This window comes from Balaenoptera acutorostrata, chromosome 8 (genome assembly GCF_949987535.1).
Source record: "Balaenoptera acutorostrata chromosome 8, mBalAcu1.1, whole genome shotgun sequence".
Classification (NCBI taxonomy): domain Eukaryota; kingdom Metazoa; phylum Chordata; class Mammalia; order Artiodactyla; family Balaenopteridae; genus Balaenoptera; species Balaenoptera acutorostrata.
In genome coordinates this window covers 97607016-97630903 of record NC_080071.1, presented here as the reverse complement: position 1 = coordinate 97630903, position 23888 = coordinate 97607016, and the positions used below count along the sequence as shown (strand labels likewise).

General features: G+C 58.2%; 1 protein-coding gene across 5 annotated transcripts in view; it reads right to left on the bottom strand.

Moving 5' to 3' along the window:
• GLI2 (GLI family zinc finger 2) overlaps positions 1 to 23888 on the bottom strand; it is a 248215-nt gene that overhangs the window by 12672 nt on the left and 211655 nt on the right. For all 5 annotated transcript variants that reach the window (XM_057551563.1, XM_057551566.1, XM_057551564.1 and 2 more), the window contains 6 exons: positions 23208 to 23393; positions 11311 to 11512; positions 9503 to 9716; positions 8081 to 8203; positions 4818 to 4952; positions 639 to 788 (listed from right to left, as the gene is read on the bottom strand). In XM_057551563.1, coding sequence (XP_057407546.1) covers positions 639 to 788; positions 4818 to 4952; positions 8081 to 8203; positions 9503 to 9716; positions 11311 to 11512; positions 23208 to 23393 — 1010 coding nt within the window. The remainder of the gene's footprint in view (positions 1 to 638; positions 789 to 4817; positions 4953 to 8080; positions 8204 to 9502; positions 9717 to 11310; positions 11513 to 23207; positions 23394 to 23888) is intronic.

The following is a 23888-nucleotide window of genomic DNA, read 5'->3' as shown; positions in this document are numbered from 1 at the left end:
ATACACTAATATGTATAAAATGGATAACTAATAAGAACCTAATGTTTAAAAAAATAAATAAAATAAAATTGAAAAAAAGGTCTCACCAAACATTGGGTTGGCCAAAAAGTTCGTTCAGGTTTCCCCAAACTTTTTGGCCAACCCAATAGCGTCACAAATCCTGTTGACTCTGTAAGGGAGACTGTCTAAAAGGTCTTACCACTGCGTTCCCATTTTTTAAAAAAACTCAACCAAAGTGACTTTTAACCCGTCATCGCTCAATCTGTGACTCTCCAGTGAAACTCTTTTCTGTGTAGAGGACAGGCTGCAGGGAGCTACCAAGCTGGCCCCCTGCCCAGGGTCACCCAGCCGGGTGAGGGCACAGCTGTGCCGTGGGGCTCCTGGTAATGCAGACACAACCACAGAGACACCAGCACGCCCCCCGCCCCCCGCGGGTACCGAGATGCACACGCTGCCCCACAGGGAGAGTAAGCGAAGATCTGGGGCAGCAGACAGACAGAAGAGGGGCCCCCAGGACCCAAGACTGGGCGGGGGCAGACAGGACACCCTGTCGGCAAGGCCTGTCCCAACGCTGTTCCACCAGGTTTGCCCACACCAGCCCCATCAGCTGGCCGACGGGCCGGCCCGCAGCCACTCACCGTGCACTTGTGGGGCTTCTCGCCCGTGTGTCTGCGCATGTGCACCACCAGCATGTACTGCGCCTTGAAGGGCTTCTGCTCCCGTGTGCAGGCCTGCCAGCGACACACGAACTCCTTCTTCTCCCCGTGGATGTGCTCGTTGTTGATATGCTGCCGGGAAGAAGCCCACGGGGAAGGGTGAGCCCGTCCACCCACCCCTCCAGACCCCACCTGGTCTATGCAGACCAGCCGCCGCGTGGGCCAGCATCCAGGTGCCGGCCCCGCCTCCTCTTGAGTTATCTGGGCTGCATCTTCCAATTAGTCATCAAAGTGACCCTCCATGATGGTCAAAGCCACCCCGCTCATTCCAGTCTGGGCTCTAGGCTCTGGTCTATGGAGAACTGATGGTTATGATGGTGGTTATGATGATGCTTCCAGGCTGCAAACAGTAGGCACTCATTAGCTGCGGTGGGGCAGACATGCACACAGTCGGGGCACGAGCAGCCTCTCCCAAGCTTGTCCCTATGGCTCCAGAAATTTTTAAATAATATTTTTGTTTTTCATTTAGGCCACGAGGCTTGTGGGATCTTAGTTTCCCGACCAGGGATTGAAGCCGGGCCCTCGGCAGTGAAAGCGCCGAGTCCTAACCACCGGACCGCCAGGGAATTGCCTAACATTTTTACCGTAACAGAAACATAAATGCATCCTCGTCTCTCTTTTTGACAGTGACCCATGAGATGATAGCTTTGTCCCCTTTTCACAAAAGCCCAGGTTGTTAAAGTAGCCTGCCCAGGATGGAGCTAGAGTCTGACCCTGATGGTGTGCCCTGGGCACTGTGTGATGCTGCCCGGGGGACAAAACGGCCCAGGAGAGCAAGGCAGGACAGCCCAAGACATCCAGCTGATCCTGCAGTGGTGGTGGGGGCCCTCGGTGCTCAGGGTGGGGGCGGGGTATCTCGGGCACAGCTGGGAAGTGCATGGCCAGAAAGCCTTCCCTGGACGAGTGGGCCTCAGACCCACCCCAGCCAGCACTGCCCTGGCTCAGGAGCATGGGGAGAATTTTTCTGTTTTTCTCAGCCCCTGCACCCACACCTTCTGGCCTCTGCCCTGGGCCCATCACCTGTGTGCCCCCCGGGGGCAGTTTCTCCCTGTGATGGGGAGCAACGGGCCATGGAGGTTTTCTGTCACAGGTAGCAGAGCAAGCTGCCCTGAGTAGGACATTTGGTTTTGTTACTTGCTTTGATGATTTAACTGAAGGCTGCAGTCCTCACTGGAGCAGGGCTCTAACTACTTCTGAGCTTTGGGATGTGTTGATACGTGGGTGGGGCCTCAGGACCTTTATGTCCTTAATCTTTCAGGTTGTCTGTTTAACTGGGGAGTGGGAATGGTGGCATCTTTGCCACCACGTCTGGACCCACACTGTCCCATTTGGTGGCCATTCTCCGCTTGTGGCTGTTGCACCCCTGAAAGGTGGTTGGTCCTGACCAGGATGGGCTGTAAGTATAAACCACACACCTGTTTCAAAGACTGAGAATGAAAGAAGGATGTAAAATATCTCAATAATTTTGTGATATATTGACTGCATGCAGAAAGGATAATATTAGATATATTGGGTTAAACAAAATATTGATACATGAATCCAATTAATTTTACCTGTTTCCTTTCACTCTGCTTAAATGTGCCCCTAGCTAATGTAAGACTACATGTGGGGCTGGCCCTGGGGCTGGTGGTGTCTTTCTACTGGATGGTGCTTCTGTAGACCTTTGCAACCTACAAGGCTGTGCCGGAGCTGAGCATCTGGGGTCCAGCAGCATCTTCTCCCCGCAAGACAGAAAACCGCTGGGCCCTCGCGCCCTGGGTGACAGGCCGGACCGTCATGCATCCAAACGCCGACATCAGAGCAAGCAAAATCTATGGCGCTTTGAACTTCCAGGGAAATCTTACTATATTAGCCTCACTTTCCATTTTGAAAGCCTTTCAAATGATAAAAATGCTTCCTGACAATACCTTTCATTTTTTTCTTATTGGTTTGCTTAGCAACAAATTGTTAATAATTGACTGGGGGCTGCAGTTTGCGTGCATGCCCAGGTCATCCATCTTCCCAGGGAGCAGAGAGAGAGACAGAGCTGAGCAGACCAGCCTGCTCCCCACACCCCAACACAGGAACCTGCTCCTTTCAGAGCCAGGTGCAGGTGGTCACCCGCAGCCCCAGGACCCAGGCAGGAGCCTGCAGCTGGAGCCCTTCTTCCCACGTCTGGACCCCCTGCCTTTACTTGAAGAATCCCCTCCCCGCTCTTTGGGGCCAATGCACTCCTTGCTGAGCATCTTTTACATCCTCCTCTCCACCTCTCTGCCTGCAACCCCTCCCAGCTCCAGATCTTCTCTTTTCCCCCTTTCATCTATCTGATTTGTCCCACAGCTCACAGCTCCAATGGCCCCTACTCCACCTCAAGACTTGTTTAACCCAAAGAGGTGTTATTATCTTACAGGCGCTGGCTGGCTGAACTAATCTTATTTTCCTCTTTGCATTGGCTGCCAGGAAGCTCCAGAAAAAAAAAGAAAAAAAAGAAGTGTATGTGAACTCTAGCTCAGAGCACTTGGTTGAAAAATTATGTTTGAGTCCCAGGGGGATTAGATAAGACCCTGCTTTACAGGTTTGATGTCAGCGGCAATGGGTTTGCTGAGAAATTCCAGTCCCCTGGGTGAGAATTTGGGGAGAAAAACCCCAACACCAAAGAAACCTACAGTCTTTGAGAGCAAGCCCATGAAAAAAGGAAGCAGGCGGAGTGGGTGGTGTCTTAAATGTTGATTTCACAGAGCTGGGGAGGAGGTGGCTCCTGTGGGATGGCTCCTGGGTGTGACCAGCGTGTGTGTGTGTGTGTGTGTGTGTGTGTGTGTGTGTGTGTGTGTGTGGGTGTGTCTGTGTGTGTGAACAGAAGCCATCTGGAGGATCCACGCTCAACTTTGGACAAAGCTTCGCTCGGGAGGTGAGAAAGGAGAGGGTAGGGGGATTTTTACTTTACATTTTGTATACTTCCATAGCGCTCAGTTTGATTATAAAGAGAACACGTTTATATTATACTTACATAATTTTTTAAATATCTAAAAAATGTCAGGTAGCTAACTCAAATTTACAATTAAATTGGTTAAAATGTAAGAGAGTTGCCGAGTGGGGATCTACCCAGCAATTGAGCTTCCAGCTTGGTGTAGGTTCATCTCTACAGACACTCACTCACCAAGGAGTGTGCGTTGGGGTTGGGGGAGGTTTATTCTTGACTTTAAGTTCTTTTCTGGATGGAGAAGAGGGAACCACTCGGGGCCAGCCCGGGGAACAGGGAGGAGAAGCCAGGAGGGAATGCCCGTGTGTGGAGGGTTGCTCTCTGCTAAGTGCTTATGCTGGTATCATGGTCAACCTTCACCCCTCTGTAGAGTGGGCTTCACCTCTATTTACGGGAGAAAAAACCTGAGGCTCATAGAGGTTCAGTCACTTGTTCAGAACCACTTGGCTAGCTGTGGTGGAGCCAGGTCGGAAGCCAGGCACCTCCTACCTTGAGCTCCTGTTCCTGCTGTTTGCACTGCATGAGTGAGCCCACAGTGGCTGCTGTTATAGAAAGTTTACAGGCGGACCCTGAAGGGCACACCCAGCTCCCGTGGCCTTCTCTGATCTCCTGATCCGTCAGCACCCAGGCATTCTTAAGCAGCCCCCTCCCTGTATGGGTGTAAACACCCAGCTGCATCCATGTACACTGGGTATCTGTGCATGGTCTCCAAGAGGAAATGACCAACTCCTCCCTCCACGGGAGAAACTTCTTTCAGGTTTCAGGGTCAGGTTTGTTGTTATCTTGTGGATGCTGGCTGGCTTAACTAATCTTATTTCCCTCTTTGCATTGGCTGCCAGGAAGCTCCAGAAAAAAATAAAAATAAAAAAAGACCAAGCTCAGAGCACTTGGTTTTTAATACTACCTTTACTTTGGGCTTCATTCTATTGTTCCTTTCCTTCTACTTTTCCATTATTTTTGTTAATCTCTTGTACTACATACGTATTTACAAGTCCCATTTTAGAAACAAGCACGGCCTAGGTAACTAATCACGCCTTCCGCTTGCACAGGAGGTGGCCCAGGCATCTCTGGGAGCCCCTTTTCTCTAGCAGGGGGCCGGGCTGGGCCCGCAGCAGGCAGGCCACGGGTGCCCGGGGGCTTACGTGCACCAGCTGCTCCTGGCTGTCGTACTCCTTGGTGCAGTCCTCCCAGTGGCAGTTGGTCTCGTAGACGACCACCTCAGCCTCTTGCTTACACTCATCCCGGTCCAGGTCCTCCTTGAGGTCAGCCAGCTGCTCCTGGGGGGCGGGGGTGCAGAGCACACACACATGAGCCACGCCCAGCCACCTGGCCCTGAGGAAAGGCCACTATCAGCCCCGCGAAGGCTGTGCTGAGGACCGGTGGGCTGGCCTAGGTGGGCCCACGCCCGTGCTCACATGCACATCACACGCATGAACGCACGAGCATACACACATGCTGGCTGGTCATCAGCACAGAGTCCCGTCAATCCTGGGTCAACGGCCATGGCAAGCAGAACAGGAGACAGGAGGGCAGTGAGTTTTGCTTATTGGGCGGGGTTTCCCTGGGGAGAGCTGGGGCAGGCCCCACAGGCTCAGGGGGGCAGCAGGCATTCGTATTTAGAGTGTGTGCGGGGTCGGCTCCTGTCCGGAGGCAAGAGGAAACTCCACATGCACTGGCCTGGCCTTACCCTCACACTGTCCCCTCCTCCCAAGGGCACACCTGGCACTCACTCTCCCAGCATCGGGCTTCCCTGTGACAGCCCTAAAATGTGGGTGTTTGTATTCTGGTATGACAGCCGGGCACCCTGACGTTCCAGCAGAGGCCGACCAGCTCCCTCCAGGACACAGTGAGTTTGCGGCTGCCCAGATCTGGGCTCATGTCTCCCGGCCACGATGGGGCCCACGTATGCCCATTTCAAGGTAAAGGAAGGGCCCCTGAAATGGGCCTTCCATTGATCACAGGCGCCCGAAATTCCTTTCAAAGAGGACAAAGGCTTTTCTTCCCAAACCAGCAACAGACTGAGGGTCAACCCCACAAGGCCCCCCATCCCAGCTGACGCCAACAGAGCTGGCTGGGGGCAGCTTCCAAGCCGGGCACACGGGACAGGCTGAGTGGTACCAGGAGCGGGGACGTGGGGAGAGGCACAGATGGCCAGGTTGGGAAGAAGGCCCGGCGAGGCCCTCCAGAGCAGGCTGAGGCCTCCCCAGTATCCCCTGGCCTGTGGGGCAGGCTCAGAGCAAAGCCAGGCAAAGGGGCAGACGTTAGGGGGACCTGCTTTACTTCTAAACTATCTCCAAAATGGCAGGAATGTCTGTCTTTCAGAAGAGCCTCTGGGGAAAGCATTTATAGCTCAGGCTAAGGGGGGACAGACACCCTCTCCCCAAAGACAGGCACCCCAGTTCCCATAGGCCACAGGGACTCAATGAAGCGGAGGCCGCAGCCTCCATCTCAGCCTCCCTCCTGACGTTGAGTCCATTTCTCGGAGCAGAAACTGGCCTCGTGACCCCCACCCTGGCCGGTGCAGACTCACACCCCAGACTGGCTTTCCACTGGGGCTGCAGAGGGCTCTCCAGGGGGTGGGTTCTGAGTGTCGTCTCCCAGAGCACCTTACAATTAATGCACGTGTTCTGGAAAAGGAAAACGACGTATTGTCCAGTAAGTCCCCGGGCAGCACTGGGTCCACATTAAAAGGAGAGGCAGGAATGCCTCTTTCCCGAGTCTCTAGCCGTGGGAGGGCTGCCTGCCCTGCTTATTTCAGAGAAGACGGGAAGAAACTGCCGCGTGGACGTGATCGGAGGAGAGTGCAGGGGCAGGGGGTGGGCCTGGGTCTCCAGACTGAGCCGAGCAGCATCCCAGCCCAGGAACCTAAGGGCTGAAGCCGAGAAGGGATTCGTTCTGTTGCATTTGCTGCCAAGAGAAAGCAAGCCCGTCCACCTTGCAAATGAGTCAGGGAGCAAAGGAGTCAGGTCACTGAGTCAGGACACTGAGTGACACGGTGACAACCTCCTCGTGATGAACGGCTGCCCTTCCGTGACACGAGGTAGGAGCGGAGCTGGGCAGGAGGGTGGGCTCTGTGCAGCCCCCCGGGTTGAGGGGGCGGGGCGGGGGGCTCCCCGGCGCTGAGCGCCTCCCCGCAGCCCTGGCTCCACGGCTCCAGTGAGTGGATCTCCGGTGGATGCTCACCGTCCTCATCAATTTCAACGGCCCCTGATGATGGCCAGCCGCGTGGAAACCATGCATCACGCAGAGATGCTCTGGTGTCAGTGAGGGGAGAAGAATTTGTCACCAACCTCTGTTTGCCTGACAATAACAGAACCCAATATTTCATAAAAATTAAGTGCCTGGAGCATGCCGGATGGTTTACAGGTTTGATAAAGGATGGTCCGGCAGATGTAGGGGAGATGGGGACCAGAGGCCCTGAGGACCCGTGGTGTCATAGCTGCGGATTCCGTAGTAATGGGTGGAGACCGGGACACCACGAGAGGCCTGCCCCAGAGGTCAGCATGCATGCCGTCCCCTCCCCTGGAGCTGGGGCTGTGTGCCTGCCGGCTTGGTGTTGGAATAAGTGGCAGGATCTCCAAAGAAAGACACCTGCACTAGGGTCTCAGCCCCACGACAGGCTCATTCTGGGCTGCGGGATGCTCTGTTCCTCGCCTTCCCACCAAGAACTGTCCCCCCTCCCCTCCCAGGCACTGTAACACTCACCCCCTCAAATGTGCGTTGAGTCCTTAGAAAATATTATCTCTCAGCCACTGCGCACCAGGCCCTAGGCAAACCCGGTGACGCAGAGCCAAACCAGGCACTGTTCCCAAAGTGCCACCTCTCCAAAGCTTACCGTGCAGTGCAGGAGACAAAGTGACCTAGAAGCTGGTGGGGGGAGGGGTGTCTGGGCAGATGTGAGTCCTACTATTCAGGGAATAGGGTGGGGGTCAGATTTCCAGGGAGAGGGCGCAGACGCAGGGGGACTGAGCCGTTCAGGGGCCGTGAGCAACTCAGTGGGCCTGGGGCTTGTGCTGCGGGGACAGACAGCTGCAGCCCTCCCTCTCTTCCTCCCTCCCTCCCTCCCCTTCCCTCCCCTCCCCTCCTCCCTCCCCTTCCCTCCCCCTTCCCTCCCCCTCCGCTTCCCTTCCCTCCCTCCCTCCCTCCCTCCCCCCTCCCCCTCAGGCAGGCATTTGATGAGCACCTGTGAGGTGGGTGCGGGGAGCTGGGGACACAGCTCTGGTCCTCCCTGAGCTTCCTGGCGTGCCTGCCCTGCCCTGTCTGGTCCACTCACTCACTCACTCATTCGTTCATGCAGGCTGCCGTCCATCACCCACTCTCAACAGGGTCATGGCCCCAAGGCAGCTGCCCCAGGAGACGAGGCCCGGCCCCAGTTCGAGCACGGCCAGGCCGGCCGGCAGGTTACCTGCGTCAGGGTCAGAGGGGAGGCAGGCCGCAGGCCCTCGGCCTCGGTCTTGACCTTGCTGCGCTTGTGAATGACGAGGGGGTTGACGGTGCTGCTCACGGCCGACTCGCTGCTCTGCTTGTTCTGGGAGAGGGGAGCACAGGGGGGCACCCCAAAGTTCTGCTTGGGCTTTACCCTGGACCCGCCGCACCAGGCCGTCAGGGCCAACACTTGTGTTTGCAGTTTCAGAAACTGAGTCCCCGCCCAGCTCTGGCCTGGGGCACAGCCCGGGGAGCCCAGGGCCCGGCCCGCCAGAACCCTCCTCCCTACCACGCAGCCCCCCCCCACCCCCGCCACGGAGCTGGAGCAGAGACCCTCTCTTTGAGAAATGCTGGGGACCCCGCTCCCGACTCAGCGGCCTCGACTTTTCAGTCCTCCCAGGCAGGGGCGGCTCTGGGTCTGGGGACAACAGGGCTGGCCAGTCCCGGGAGCGGGACAGAAGAGCTTGGTTCCTCAGGACAAGCGGGTTAGAGTTGCGGTGTCAGGGGATGTGACAAAAGCTGTCGGGGAGGTGCTAGGTGGCCGCCTGGAGCCCTGGGGAGAACTTTCTAGAAGAGGGCCGCTCCTAGACCGCACAGCCTCTGGTCTTTCCTCCCCAGCACATGGTCACTTCCAGCCTCTGCCCTGCCAGCTGGGTGACCTGGGCAGCTGCTTCACCTCAAGGACGGTCATCGTGAGCACTAACCAGGATCCAGGTGGACCCAGGCTCAGTGACCCAATACCAGTGGCAGCCCCACTCTGCAGGTGTGTGAGCTCAGGCTGAAAGAGCTTTCAGGTAAGTCAGGGTTCAAAACACGATCTGATTCTGAGGCCTGCGCCCTTCCTACTATCTGATACTGTCTCTAGGACTCCAACTGCATTTGCTCACCTGCAAAACAGGACTTTGTTCATCCATCAAATGCTCACGGCACCGAGCATGCCAAGCACTGTGTGAGCCGGCCCGGGCACGCCAATAGCCCGTTGGGAAGCTCAAAAAAGATGGCCTTGGGTAAACTCATGCTCTAAAGCTAAGCTGTACAATATTAATTACCTGTTTCATCCATCCATGTTCCGTGCTGTGTGGGAGGTCCCTGTATGACGCCTGACTCTGAATGCTAGGGTTTCTCCATCTAGTCGTTATGCTTATTGGACAGGCAGCCAAAGAACTGAGGCTGGGTGCCGGCCCACGGTGCGTGAGGGCAGTGTGAGGACCCAGCCCGGGTCTCCTGACTGGGTATCCAGCCCGAGGCCCGTTTGATCACGTGGCCTCTGCCCAGAGGTACGGTGCCAGCCAGACCCGTGCCTAGAGTCCTTCCACAGGTTCCTGGCATGAGACGGCTGTGATGGGCCTTCGCTTGGTGCAGATGAGTACCTGGTGGCCCCCTGCCCCCCGCACCCACCTACCTGGTTGGCATCACTCAGACAGTTGCTGCTGCTACTGAGCTGCGTGGACGTGGCATCGATGGAGGTGAAGGCCATGGGCTGCTGGGCCAGGAAGGTGGGAGAGGGCTGGATCAGGGGCGGCGTGTGTCCGAAGGCCGAGCCCAGGCCCCGCTGCTGGCTCAGGATCTGCTGGTAGGCCACGGGGTTGATGGGGTGGGGGAAGGTGAAGGCCGGGCTGCAGAGAAGGGCAGACAAGGTGGTGGAGAGGAGTGGGGGCAGGACTCTGCGAGGCTCACGCTTCCTGGGCAGACAGGACCCTGCCCGGGGATCGGGATGGGCGCGCTGCCGACCGCCCCGTCACCGTGGCTTTACCCCGCTCAAGCACCCGTGGCCCCCCGCCGGCCGTCTCAGGCCCCCACTTCCGTGCGTAGCTCCCAGGCCCTGCCCCAGGACGCAGCCTTTGCCCCGGGCCCGTCACTGCTCTGCCGCCTGGGATGTGCCCGTGTCACTGGCGCTCCCCGACTGTTTGAACCCCGTTCTAATGCGCCCTCGTCCAGGAAGTGTGTCCCGAGCCCTCCGGTTCCCACTGTCCTCTGTCTTCCGAGCTCTACCGTGCCACCTGCATACGGGCCACCCTTTCCAGAACAGGACACTGAGGGAGAAACGGTGCCCTCCGAGGCGAAGTCACAGAAGATGCCGTGGCTTCCTCCTTGCTCCCTGGGGCCACTCCCTCTGGGGGCGGGGGGAGGGGGAGCCAGCCACCATGTTGTGAGGACGCGCAAGCAGCAGGTGGAGGGGCGCCCATGGAGGAACTGAAGCTCGTGCCAACAGGCCCAAGGGCAAGCCATCCTGGAAACAGACATCCAGGCCCAGTCCAGTCTCCAGGTGACCACGGCCCTGGCCGACATCTGGACTGCAGCCTCGTGAGAGGCCTGAAGCTACGCCAGTCTCGTGCTCCTGACCCTCGGAAATGGTGCGAGAGGTTACATGCTTATTGTTGTTTGAAACTGCGGTTTTTTGTTGTTTTTGTTTTTTTGTCACACAGCAAAAGACAGCTGATATAATTGTTATCACCCCCTATCTCCGGGCCCTTGGGCTGAGCTCTCTTGGCCTTCCTAAGCTCCTCTAACCCTGGCCTCTTTCAGGAGGGCCAGGGTAAGGACATGGGTTTCAGCCAAGTTGGCTGGGGTCTGAGTCCTCTGAACAGTCAAGGGCTGCACAGAGGGGGCAGGGCGGGCGGTGATGGTGAGGTCTGCGTGTGCTGTGACCACAGAGGGAGACGTCTGCCAGCCCAGAGACGTGCAGGCCAAGCCAGTGTCACACCTCCAGCGGTCCCAGTGCTGGTCAGTGACACTGCTGAAATGCTAGGAAAGTCCCCTTTGACTTTATGATGGAATCTTTCGCGACAGGCCCGGTAAGGGTTACTAAAAAATCATTTGGTGGGTGAAAAACAGGCCCATGAAGATGTACCCAAATGTTGGCATGTTTCAGTGTCATCACTACTGGTTTTGAATTCCTGGAATAGTCGCAAGTAGACTGACTTACAAGTCCTATAAGCAACAAGGTCCTACTGTAGAGCACAGGGAACTCTATTCCATATCCTGTGATAAACCATGTGGAAAAGAATATGAAAAAGAATGTATATATGTGTATAACTGAGTCACTTTGCTGTACAGCAGAAACTAACACAACATTGTAAATCAACTATATTTCAATAAAAAAACCCAAAAAACAAGTCCTATGTTTCTCCCGGGGGGCCAGTGTGGACCCTCCCCACTGGGCCCCAGCCCAGCTCCCATTCCTGGCCCCGGCTCGCGGGCTGGGCTCACCTGAGAGTGCCGGCCGACAGGTGCCCGTAGGAGCCGCTGGCAGCCGAGCTGCTTCTCGAGTTGTTGATGTAGGCCACCAGCGAGTTGGGAGAGGTCCGGATCATGCGCTGCAGGTCGAGGCTGGCGTCGGAGAGCGGGGAGATGGACAGCGCCCGCTTGCGGCTCAGGCGGGGCGTCACCCGGGGGCTGGAGAAACGCGACACTGCAGGACAGCCAAGCCAAGGGGCGTCAGCATGACCGCGCTTGTGGGGGTGATGCGACGGGGGAAGGGGACTGGGGGTGGGGACAGTCTGATGGGCACTGCGGATCTGCCCCTGTGCAGCTGGTGGCTCTGGGGCCCGGGTCTCTCTCGGCCTCAGTTTGCTCATCTGTACGATGGGCCTGGTCCACACCTGGTGTGCTGAGGATCTGTGTTAGTGCCTGTCCCGTTAGGCATGCAGAGGCCGAGACCGGGTCCAGCAACGCCTGAGGCACAGTGGCCAAGTCACAAACCATAGGTGAACTGCTCGGTGGCCTCTCACAAAGGGAACCCACCCGTGAAGCCAGCAGCGGGCCACGAAGCACGGCCCGGCCAGCGCCCAGCAGCCCCTCTGCCCCTTCCGGACCCTCCCCGGGGCAGCCACCATCCTGGCCTCTCACCCTCAGCTTAGCATTGCCTGTTTTGCGTACTTGTCTATTACGTAAATGGAATTATCAATGCTTTTTCTCAAACAGCTTCTTCCATCCGACATTATCGGTGAGGTTTCTCCACGCAGCTGTGCGTGGCAGGAACCGGCGCCTTTTTTATTGCTGTAGAGCATCCCAGCGGGTGACTCTTCCACGGGAAGGAGAGGGAAAGGAGTCACGTGCTCCAGGGTCACGGATCACATTGCGACCAGGATTGCTCCGAAATGCCCTGACTGGACGTTCGCCAAGCAGAGGCCCTAGACTCCTGGCCGGACTGGGGTGGGGAGGATGCAGGATGCAGGATGCCACGGCAAAAGGCAGCCTGGCAGCACGCGGACGGCTCTCCGACACCGAGGCCCTTCCCTTCTGGAGTCGCCTGGGCCTCGGGGACCTGTTGCCTTAAACACGCATGCACGTACGCGCGCGGTGCCCTACCCGACTGGCCGTGGGCACGCTCTCCCCCTCCCCGTACATACGCACATAACTGCAGGGAGGGAGAAGGGCCTGCCCCCAGACCCGGCTCCCTGCCCCTCAGGACCAGGGGCCCCAGACCGCTCCTCCTGACAGCCCCTCCTCTCCCAACCAGGGCTCTGGTCTCCCCTCTGGGCACACAGCAGCCTAGAAATGGTCTGACAACATCGCTGGACAAGAATCCACATGCCGAGGTTCCGACCCCGTCCAGACCCTCCTTGGGCCTGTTTCCTCTTTGTAAAGGGTCCCCAGGCGCCGACCTCCAGGCCTGTGCTTAAGAGTGCATCAGTACCCACACCCGCGCTCGGCGGGTCCCGGGCTCGCGACGCCCGCCTTCCTCCCTTCTGCCTGCTCAGCCCTGCCCAGACCCCACAGGTCCCCTCCTCCAGGGAGATGCAGGATGTCCTGGCTGCGGGGTTGCGAGTCAGTGTGCTGTCTCCACCACTGCAGGAGAACTGAGGGCAGGAGAGATACCCTGTGACTCTCTGGGCCCGCATTCCCAGGACCAACCGATCCCCTAGAAAGCCCACCACCACCAACCGGAGCAGCCTCGGCCGAGCCCCTGCCCACTGCCCCCTGCCCTGGAGGGCAACCATGCCCAGCCCTCCCCCCGCCCATCCTTGGCTGGCAAATCTGGGAAGCCCCTTTAAGGCTGGGCCACCAGAATCCTCCTGCTGGAAGGGGATTCTGGGGTCTTCTTTCCTAACCATCTCCTTTGTGGATGAAGGATGCTGGGTCCAAGACCCAGGTGGGTACCCTGTACGTATGTCTGTACAAGTGCACGCGTGTAATCATAGACTTTGTTTTCAACCAGGAAGGATGAAGCGCTTGTAGGAAAGCTCCCAGTTGGGAGAAAAAGTTGAGTTACTCAGGGTATTCTTTTCCTTGAACATCTTTGTTTTTGGCCGTCTGTTGATTCTGTTGGGTTCTGAGGCCTGGGGCTTATAGATCTTTTAGCAAGCAGAGCTATGGTGGGTTCACGGAAGGTGCTCCATTGGGTGAACACCAGCTCATTCTGCCCCGCAGAGGGGCCTGGGAGCATGGCTGGCACCCAGGCCAGCAGGTGACACACTCAGACCGTGTCACCACCTTTGTCTTGCGGCGGGAAGGACCCCAGCCCACAGGCCTAGGGACACAATGTCTCACAACCTCATTCTGCCTCACAGGGTCCGACGGAGCAGCCCCTCCCCCGCCGGCGCTCGGGCTGTGCTGCAGACACGACCACCCATCTGAACAAGCATCCCGGACCACAGAGATGTGTCCTGGCCCATCAGCAACTAGAGACAGCGTGTGTCCCTTTGGTGTGGTGTTTGGATACGTCCCTGCTTCTGAATTCTGGTGCACGGAATAGCCCAGCGACAGCCACCCCTTAGTGACATTCAGACCCACTGTTGCAATGAACAGCCATTACTGTCCCCCGAAATGCAAACCCAGCTGTGCAGATAAGAAAACGAGGCTTGGGGTGGTTAGCGACTTGCTCAAGGGCAGGATTTGAACCAAGGTCCAAAGAAGCCCTGCTGTGTGGCTTTTCTCTGTCCTGAGTGTACCTTCAGAGAGGTGGGGAGAGGCAGGCCAGGAAGACGCTCTCACCACAAACAGCTTTTAAATCCTCACTTTAGCGGCTCTGATAGTGAACTTCCTGACAGCCAGCTGCCTACCTGGCCTCCTGCGTCTGAAGGGCAGCCCCAGTTCAGCCCACACTGCCCATCTCCTGCAGGGCTGGGCTCGGCGGGCACCCGCCACCCATACAGCGGCAGGACAGGGGACCTGGGAGTTGGCCTGACGCCTCCCCCTCCTCACCTCCTTCACAGTTGCATCTCCCACTTCCACCAGCCCAGCCCCCCACTTGCTTGGGGCATCCTGGGGCCCTTAGTTAACTGCTGTCCAATGCACATTCCTCACTGTGGCCAAATCAGATAATGTCTTTGTATTTGCCCACCCCAAACCTTTCCAGAGCTCCCACTGCTATTAGGAAAAAGGCCCAAGTCCTCAGCGTGGCTTACCCGGTGGCTCCGTGGGTGCCCCTGACCCCCCTCCAGCCCCTGCACAGGGCCTTTGCACATACTGCTTCTTCTGTCTGCAGTGCTCTGCCCTCAGCAGGGTCATCACTTTCCGCAGGAAACCATCGCTGACCACCTGGAGTTGGGCAGGTCCCCCTGGGCCGCTCTCAGGGCACCACGGTCCCCTCTCTGTGAATAGGTGCAGCTCGGGAGAGTTCGCACCTGCTTGTGTATGTCTGGTTGCTTCTGTTTCTCCCGCCTCTGTGAACTAGGGACTCGGTCCCCCCGCTCACCGTTATATCCCAGCCCTGGGATCCGGCTGGCTTGGTGGTGAGTCCAGTAGGAGATGCCAAAAGCCGGGCATGGGGCAGAGGCATGGTGTGTCAAGGGACAGTGGACGCTCAGCCATCCAAAGTCAGTAATTGCTGAGTGCCCAGCGGATGCTCGGGGCTGTTCTAAGCATTTTCATGTATAAAGCCGTTGAATCTTCACACCTGTCCTATAGAGAAGGAACTATTTATTAGGAGCCTCATCTTACAAAGGAGAAGACAAGTAGCTTGCCCAAGGCCACGCGGCCGGGGGAAGTAGAGAATGATTGCAAAGCAGGCAGGTGGACGCCAGAACCGCCACTGCACTGCCTCTGCTCAGGGGGGGAGGGTAGGTATCAGGGGAGGGCTCTCCTGGGTGCAGGGGCCCAGGGCAGGGACACACACACACACACACACACCCCAGTGGGGGCACACAGACAGTCTGACACTTAGTGGTTGCCCTGGGGTGCATTACTCAGTCTCCTGAGCCTCTCTTTGCCCATCTGCACAATGGGGGCGGTGTGGCAGGTGTGTCCTGAGGACACAGGGGCAGCACCACGGACAGTGCCTTGAACCCAGCAGATCTTCCAGAATGAAACTGAATGAACACGGCTTCTTTAGGGGCTGCGAGGACTCTTTGGTGAGCAGGGTGAGCTGAGAGCTAATAATGGAGAAAAGGGCAGCAAATCTACAGGAGACGACTGAGCCACAGTGGAGGACATCTGTCCCTAAACGCTCATCCGCCTATCCGGGTGTCCTCCAAGCTTCTTAATTCTTATTTACTGGGTTCACTCCTTGTTCATCCTCACTTTAAAGGCAACTCTGAGATATAAAAGTGAAGCTTCCAAAAGACTCCTGTTACTTATGAACTGAGTGGTAAATGGGAAAATACAAGATGGGGGGGTAGATGTAATATCATACAAAGTAAGAAATACACACACATCTTTGCAATACACTTAAAAAAAGATCTTGCTACTAATATTTGGATTCCCACCCTCTCGTGCGCCCCTAACAAGAGGAAACAGGCCAAATCTGACAGTGATATTCATCTCTGTTATTCCCTCCCCTCAAGGGAAATATGTTTATTAATGCGCCTCTTCCCTTGATAAATTACTAAATAGAAAGAAAAGCCTGGCACTCATTTCCCGTGGCTTCTCCTGTGATTTATGACCAAGATTGGCAGACTCGTCATGTCCATTCATCTGTGGATGCCCCCGTTCTGAGAGCCGACAGCCGCTGGGTGACCAGCCACCTGCCTGCCCTCACCTGGGCAAACGTCAGACGCCACCTGACCTGTATGCTGTTTTGTCCGCTAGTTCTTTCTTTTGCTCGTTCGCACGTTAGTTCACACACCCATCGGGCCCTCCTGCAGCAGTCTGTTTGCCAGGCACAGGCCTTGATGCCGGAGGAGCTGCAAGCAAGGATGCTAGCCCCGTCTCCTGGAGCTCAGCATCTTGGTGGGAGATGACAGCGGTACCTGTGGCTCTGGGCAGGATCACTAGACACCACCGAAGCGGGGTTACCCCAGGTAATCCCAGAGTGCTCGTGGGGGCGGGGAAATCTCTTTCCGTAGGATAGTCGGAAACGGCAGGAGATGCAGAAACAGGCCCGGGACCCGGGCAGACGCAGGTTCTGACCCTGCCTGCCAGCTCTAGCTGGGTGTCTTTGGGCGAGTCGCTGGACCTCTCTGGGCTGTTTCCTCACCCAGAAGATGGGGCCGGAGAGCCCACCTCAGGGTCACTACAGGCTACCGAGCAGCATATCGCCCACAGCTCCGGATGGGCCTCCTGTGGGCCCGGGGCCGGGACGCGCCTTCCCTGGGGACGGCAGGGCACAGCCTCGTGGCAGGGCTTGTGAGCCCTGATCCCCACTGCTTAGGGAGCATTCCTGCATGGCCCAGCCCCTCGCCCGGATCGTTTCTGGACTCACTAAGGAGACGCTCTAAGGAAATCCAGCTTGAGGACCTTGACCTGGACCACACTTAGCTGTTCACACCCCCTCTTGCGGGGGCGTAGAAAGCACCGAGGCTTTGGAGCCCAGAGGTGTGGGGCTGAGGCCTATGAGCGCATTTCCCAGGTCTACGATGGAGACAAAGAAACTTAGGGCTCTGGGCTCAAGGTTCCTCACCTGGAAAGTGACTTCGCAACGCTTGTCTCGCGAGACTCTGGGCAGGCTTGCCAGATGAGCCAGACACACCATTCAGCCCGAGCCTGCCCTCAGTACCCTGCCCCCGGTCTCCCTCCTGTCGGCAGGTTGGGTGCAGACGCCCTCCCAGAACGGGGCCTCTGGCAGCCCCTCCGTCAGCTCCCCTGCCTCTCTGTGGCGTGATCAGTGTAAGTGGTTCCTGAGACCTCCCCAGACCCGTAGGCAGCATAAAGGACGGAGATGACATCCGAGTGAAATGAGTGTCAATACAATAAAATATACAGCTCGTAGGAAACGTGGGCTGTAAGCACACAACATTTCACTCGGAAACATTTCAAGCTCCTCAGTGTGGTGGGGCGGGGGGCGGGGGGCGGCGGCCGCGGCTCCGCCGTTAAATCACCAATACTCAACGGCATCACGCGAGAAAATTCCATTTTAGGGCCCCAGTGACAAGCAGTGATCTCCCCGCTCTCTAGAGGACCACTAGGCAGAATAACCTCGGATTCCCGGACTGGTTATCTATCACCTTCCAAAGCTGCATCACTCCTCACTCTTCTGGCTATAAATCAGCCTCCTTAAAGAACAGGGGCAATGGGCCTTCACTGACCACCTGGAGGCCAGGAGGCTCCCGGCAGAGGGAGGGCGGCTTCTGCTGGAGATGCTCCTTGTCCCGCCCACAGCCCGGCCCTGTGCTCTGCGGCGGACGGAGGGCTTGGCTTTTCCATTCAGCAAGAACCCACCAGAGCCCCCTCCAGCTCCAGCCTTGCCGCTAAGGCTGTGGCATCTTCCCCAGCGTAGGACACACACACGACCCAAAGGAGATCGTTTAGGCGTGACGGAGACACAGACGGGGACATCTTCCTCAGATATTATGGGGCTTCCCACTTCAGAAAAAAAAATAAAGTTCTATTTTAAGGTGAGTCTGTTAAAAATATAAGACTAAATAAGTTATCGTGTAGGTGGCACTTGGCTAAGGTAAAACTGTGGGTGGTTTGCCAGTGGGTGGGCTGGGGACACTGCTCTGCCGGATGTGGACCTGGGTGGCCTTCCTGACACCCTCTCCCCAGGCCCCCTCACAGCTGGGTGCCCCTGGTCTCCACACCCCAGCTTGACACTCATCGCCCCTGGGAAGTTCTCTCCCCCATGGCTCTGCCTCCTCTTGGAATGTGAAGTGCGGGTGCTGAGGAAACAGGCTGAGTAGGCGGGGTGGCCTCGGGACCGGTGTTCTTTGCCCCGACAGGGAGCTTCCACAGAGCAGCCCCCCTGGAGCACCGCGAGAGCTGGGCTTGGCATGCTGTGTTGCTAGCACCTGGCACCATGCCTGGCACGTAGTAGGTGCTCAATAAATACCCTCGTTCATGAATGAATGAGGCGAGTGAGTGTGCATGTGTGTGGTGTGTGTGTGTTTATGGTGTGGGTGTGTATGTGGTATGTAGGTAGGGTGTGTGTGTGCATGAAAAAGAGAGAAGAGACACACACACGGAGTCTCCCCAACTCCGCACAAACTCTCAGGGCCCCTGCACCGGCAGAGAGCTTACACGTCCCCGTCATGTTTACGGGCAGCTTCCTCACGTGCACACACGTCCTCAGAGCCTCAGGACCCTTTCCCAGGTGGTCCCGTGAGCCCCGCTGCCCGGGCCCCAGGCCTGCACATCTTTCCCTGAGAGAGTCTGAGCACAAAGAAGCTCGACTGGAAGACCCACTCACACCTCCATGGGGTGGACAGAGGCTTCCGGAGCACCTCTCCCCAGACCCGTGCAGCTGGGACCAGCCGAAAACACCAGAGCTGGGGGGCTTTCCCAGTTCCCACGGTTCACAGGAGGGGAGGGGCCAGGGACGTCCCCACCCCCCACCCCCTCCACAGAGGCAGGTCTGGGCTCAGCCGGGTGCAGGTCTGGGCCTGAGTCTCTTGGGGCCACGTAGGCATCGGAGCTGCACAGAAATGCCTAAAACTTTAAATAGCGGACGCAAAAGTTCTGGCTGAAACTGGTTTGGAAAATAACTAAGTAACGACAAATACAGGAATTCATGCTGGACTTCACTCTGATTTCCTTGGAGGTAAGTGGTGGGGAACAAAGGAAAAGAAACCACCCGTTCCTGATGTTCACCGGGGTTTGTGAAAATCCCCGGGGTCGCCACCAACCCCCACCTCAGCCCGAGAAACACATGTGTCCGTCCAGACCAAGGCTGGAGGTGGTGAAGCTCCGCTCTGCGCCTGAAGCCCATCACACCCTCAAGACAGAGGCGGAGACAGGATGTCGGTGGGTGTGCTGAGTTCATCGGGGCGGCTCCCACGCCCACTGGCGAGCTCACCTCCTCACCACCGCCCGACCCCCTTGTCTCAGATGCTCAGCCCAGACACTGCCAAACGCTGAGCGCCCCAGAACAAAGCTGCCTGTCCCCTTGCAGGCTCCCCGCAGGCCGACAGCTGCTGGCGTCGCACAGTTTCTTCCATGTTTCTACCCCAGGCTCTTTTGTGACTGCCGCTCCCTCCTTCCCTCCCCCCCCCCCCCCCACAGACACAGAGCCCTGCTCCTTGGCAGGTGCTCCTGGACCTGCGGGGCTCCGGGTTTGTGAAGACAGAAGGGCCAGCCAGTTACAGCTGGGGCCCCTCGGGTCCTGCAGGTGGGCGGAGGGAGATGCAGAGCCCAAGGGGGGCTGACATGGGCGGTGTCCTGGGAGAAGTGCCGGCTGACCTGAGTCCTGGGACCCGGTGCAGGACGGAACGAGGCCAGCCTGCGGGGATGGTGGACGGGCGCAGGGGTGCAGGTGGGGAGAGACAGGCTGGAGGGAAGGCCGCTGGCCATGTGGTAGACTCTGGGTTTCACCCCGAGGGTGATGGGAGGGGCGGAGGGAGGCTGAGCTGGGAGCTGGCACAGGACTGGATGGCCGGCCGGGGTGCGGAGAAGGCAGACTTGGCAGGTCTCGGGTGGGCTGGACGGGGTGGGCAGGCCTGAGGTGGGCTGGCCTGGGGGGGGTGGGCTGGTGGTGAGGAAAAGGTGTCCAGGAGGAGGTGTGGCATGGGGCCCAAACGTGGGGTGGACGGCGGTGCCGACAATCGGGAGACAGAACCCTGCAGGAGGTGGTAGATCTGGAAGAGGGAAAGGATACCGGTGGGAAGAGATGGGGACCAGCATGCGCGGAGCACCCACTGTAAAGCTGGCACTGAGCCGCGCTCACACAGCACGCAGGGCATGTCCAGGCCCCGCCGGGTCCCAGCAGCACCAGCTGTCCCAGCGAGGACGCCGCTCAAGCAGGCGTGGCCTAGACCTGCCCGCAGCACCACCATCCCTGCAGCACGCTGGCTCCAGCTCAGCTGCTCTGCCCACTGGGCTCTCCCCGAGGCCGTGGCTCACGGGGCCCGTCAGATGCGCTGTGCTGCCTGGGGCGGTGTGCATGAGGGAGAGCCCGTGATGCTGGTGACAGACGGAGCGGGGCCTGGAACCCTGACTTGCGGCCTGGGCAAGTCCCTGGATGCTGGGAACCCGAGGAAGCCCACCTTACAGCAGGGACGGTAATTCTGGCCTCGGAAGGGGGCTGAGGGGAGTCACACGGGGAGTGTGCATAACGGCATGGCACACAGGCAGACCTCACTTGGGTGCTCTCACGTGTGCACACAGCAGGCGCTCACATGTGCTGACTTGGCCTCTCCCGCCCTCTGGGGACACCTGCCTGACCGGACCCCTCGGCCGTGGCTTCTCCGTGTCTGCCCGGCTGGCCTGGTGCCACCCAGCCCAAGGCCTTGGAAGGCGGACATCGCTTGGGGAATCTGATGTTTGGACAATGGCAGCAAACTTTATGCCCTGTGTTGTTGCTGTTGTCTGGTTTCTAACTGATGAGTAGCAAGCGCACATGTCCTCCCCAGAGCCCTCCCGCTCCCTGTGGGGGGCACCTGTAGGGCTGTTAAGGGGAGGAGAGAGAAAAGCATGTAGATTTATGCACTCAGGGGGCAGACAGGCCTCACTGCACCCCTACACTGTGTGCCCGTCCTGGACGAAACACCATCCTGGGGAAGACACGGCGGCGAGACAGACCCAGGGACCAGATTCTGGTGGCATCGTTTGGTCGTGCTGTGGGTTCCCTTCGGGGCAGGCTGAGGGTGACACGGGACAAAACCCAGAGCTGGCATTGGGCGGACTGCCGTGCTTCTCCCCAGTGACACTCCTGTGGGGGAGGGCAGGGAACACTGCAGGGGAGTGGTGCTTAGGGACCACTCGAGGTGGCCCCTGTAAGTGTGAGGTGAGCAGGGCAGAGAGACGATGAGACAGGTGGGACCTGGGACCCTTTGCTGCAGTGCTTGCACCTGTGCAAACATCTTCTTGAGCAACGAAATACAGAGAATCTATAAGGGACTAAAAACAACTTGTGTATATGCGCAGTTGGGGCAAATTATGGACAAGATACAGAAAGACCAAAAACCCAGCTGCCACTTCTGAGGAGCCTGGAGCAAAAGCATGTATTGCACAAGCCCCCTGCACGCAGCACCACCAAAGGGGTGGGCAAAGCACCTAAGCCACCCCTCCAGCCGGAGCCCTGGACCCACCCCTACCTTCACCCCATATAAGGAACCAGCTCGCCCCACCTCGGGGAGCGAACGAGCAAGGGAACCTTGTTAGTTGTTCTCACCCTCCCCCCACCCTGCTGCAGCAGGAGCCCCCATAAAGCCTTGCCTGAATTTCTTGTCTGGCCTCTTATCAATTTCTATTGATTGAGGAGGTCAAGAACCCTGGTTGGTCACAAGGAAAGGAGGGGAGCGAGGGGGCATCCAGAGGGACTTCCTGGAGGAGGTGAGATCTCAGCCAGGCCTTAGGAAGTGAGGGGCTTGGCTTTGATCCGGCCGATAAGGTGGAGTTGCAGTGGCTGGTGTGGACGGGAAGCCCAGGGCGGAGGACTGGGGGACGGGAGGTGGCTGAGGGGTGCAGGGGCCCCCCCGAGTCTTGCAGCCCTGCCTGGCCCCACGGGACTGCCTGCAACCCAGCAGGTCTCCTGCAGGTCTGTGTCTGCTCCCTGCCACCAGGGAGTGAAAAAGGGCTTGAGGAGGATAAATCTGCAGGAGCCGCCTGCCGGCCCCTCGCTCTGGCTTCCAGCCCTGCTGCCTGGCCTGGATCCCTGGGGGTCTCTGGGATGAGCTCCAGGGCCGGCAGGTGGAGCAGCGCTGACTGGGGAGAGGGAAAGATGTCTTCAGCTTTCTCCCCCACATAGGGGGCTCCATCTGACCCCAGGGGCTGGCTCATGGTTAGGGTGCAGCTGCCCCTGTAAAAGCAGCTGTGAGGATGGCTGGGGGTGGGCGGGGGACTTGGTACCTCATGGGCACCAGGCACCTCATCTCCCCAGAACGCCCGACCGGCCGTGCCCCCAAACGTGCCCGGCCTGCAGCCTCCCGGCTCAGTTACTGACAACTCTGTCCTCCAACTACTCAGGCCTGAGGCCCCAGTGTTGTCCTCAATGCCTTTCTTCCTCCCTGACTCTACATCCCATCCAGGAACAAATCTTGTGGCTCTTCCTTCAAAATCTATCTGAAACGTGACCGCTTCTCCCACCTCTGCCAGCTGGACCACCTGCTTCCACCTTGCCCCTGAATCTGTTCTCTGACCAGCAGCCAGATGGAATTCCTTTTAAGAATAAGTCAGGTCTCATTCCTCCTCTGTCCGACCCCCTCCACGGGCCCCACCTCACTCTGCGTGAAAGCCAAAGTTTCACCAAGCCTTGACCGACCGGCACAGCCAGCCCCTGAACTCTGGCCCTACCCTACTGCCGCTTCACTCACTGGGTACCAGGTACACTGGCCTCCCGGGCTTTTCTTGATCCCAGCAGGCCCACTGCGGCCTCAGGCCCTTTGCGCTTGCTGTCTCTCCTGCCTGCATCACTCTTTGGCTTATTTCTGCATGGCTCATCCCTTTCAATTCTCTGCTTGAAGATCATCTTCTCAGTGAGGATTTCTTGCTTTCCTCTTTCAGGACGGCACCCTCATCCACCCAGTGCTCCTTACCCCATTCCTGAATTGTTTGTCTCTCCCCACTAAGCTGCGAGCAAGTTCCATGAAGGCAGAGATGAGTCCCTTTTGTTCCCTGGAGTGACTGCAATTCCTACAACACTTCCTGGCCCGTGATGACTCACTAAGTATTTGTGCGTGTTGTTCAGACACAGTCCCCCAAGGACAGCAGTCATGGCAGGGACTGGGGTAAACCCCAGATCCCTCCGTTGGGCTCCTCCCCGCCACAAAAGGAGCAACAAGCACCCTCCTTGGCCTCAGGGGGGCCGTCAGCCCCTGTCCTGCTCCCCACACCCACCCTGGCCCAGCACTCACCATCCACTGGATTGAGGTAGTCATGGAGATGGGGGGCACCGGCCGCACCCCCGCTCTGCATCAGCAGGTCCCCATATGGCGTGGGGTGGCCTGCCATGAGGGTCATCTGGTGGTAATAGTCTGAGGGGTTGGTGCCTGGAGGGGGGAGGCCAAAGAGCCCCCTCTCCTTTAGGTGCTCGTGGGCCACTGTGGGCAGGAGGGAGTGAGAGGAAGAAACTGTCAGAATCTGGCCAAAAAGAAGAGAAACACGCACCTGGCCCGAGGAGGCCCCTCCGGGCCCTCCAGCCCTCCCCTGCCCCCCGGGTCCCTGGGCCCCCCTCCCCCGCCGTCCCTGGTCAGCCCTGAGCAGCCGGCTGGGGCGGGGCTGCTTCTGCTGATGGGGCAGCCAGATCCCAGCCTCCACATTCCTCCACTTGCTCAGAGCCATAAACAACTGCTTCCTTCTCCCAGTCCAGGCCCCACAGACGCCCAGAGCTCCAGGGTCCGTGGTCCAGCATAGTCTCCAAAGGAAAAAGAAGGTGCAATCGGAGGTGCCAGGGTGGCCAGACAGCTGGGCGCCAGCTCAGACTCACTCAACACTCAAAGCGGGATGGCAGGTGAGCGCTCGCCCGCCCTGGCCAGATAAAGCTCCTCGCCTGTCAGAACCGGGGCGGGCGGTCAGCCCTGCCGGGGCTTAGCAAA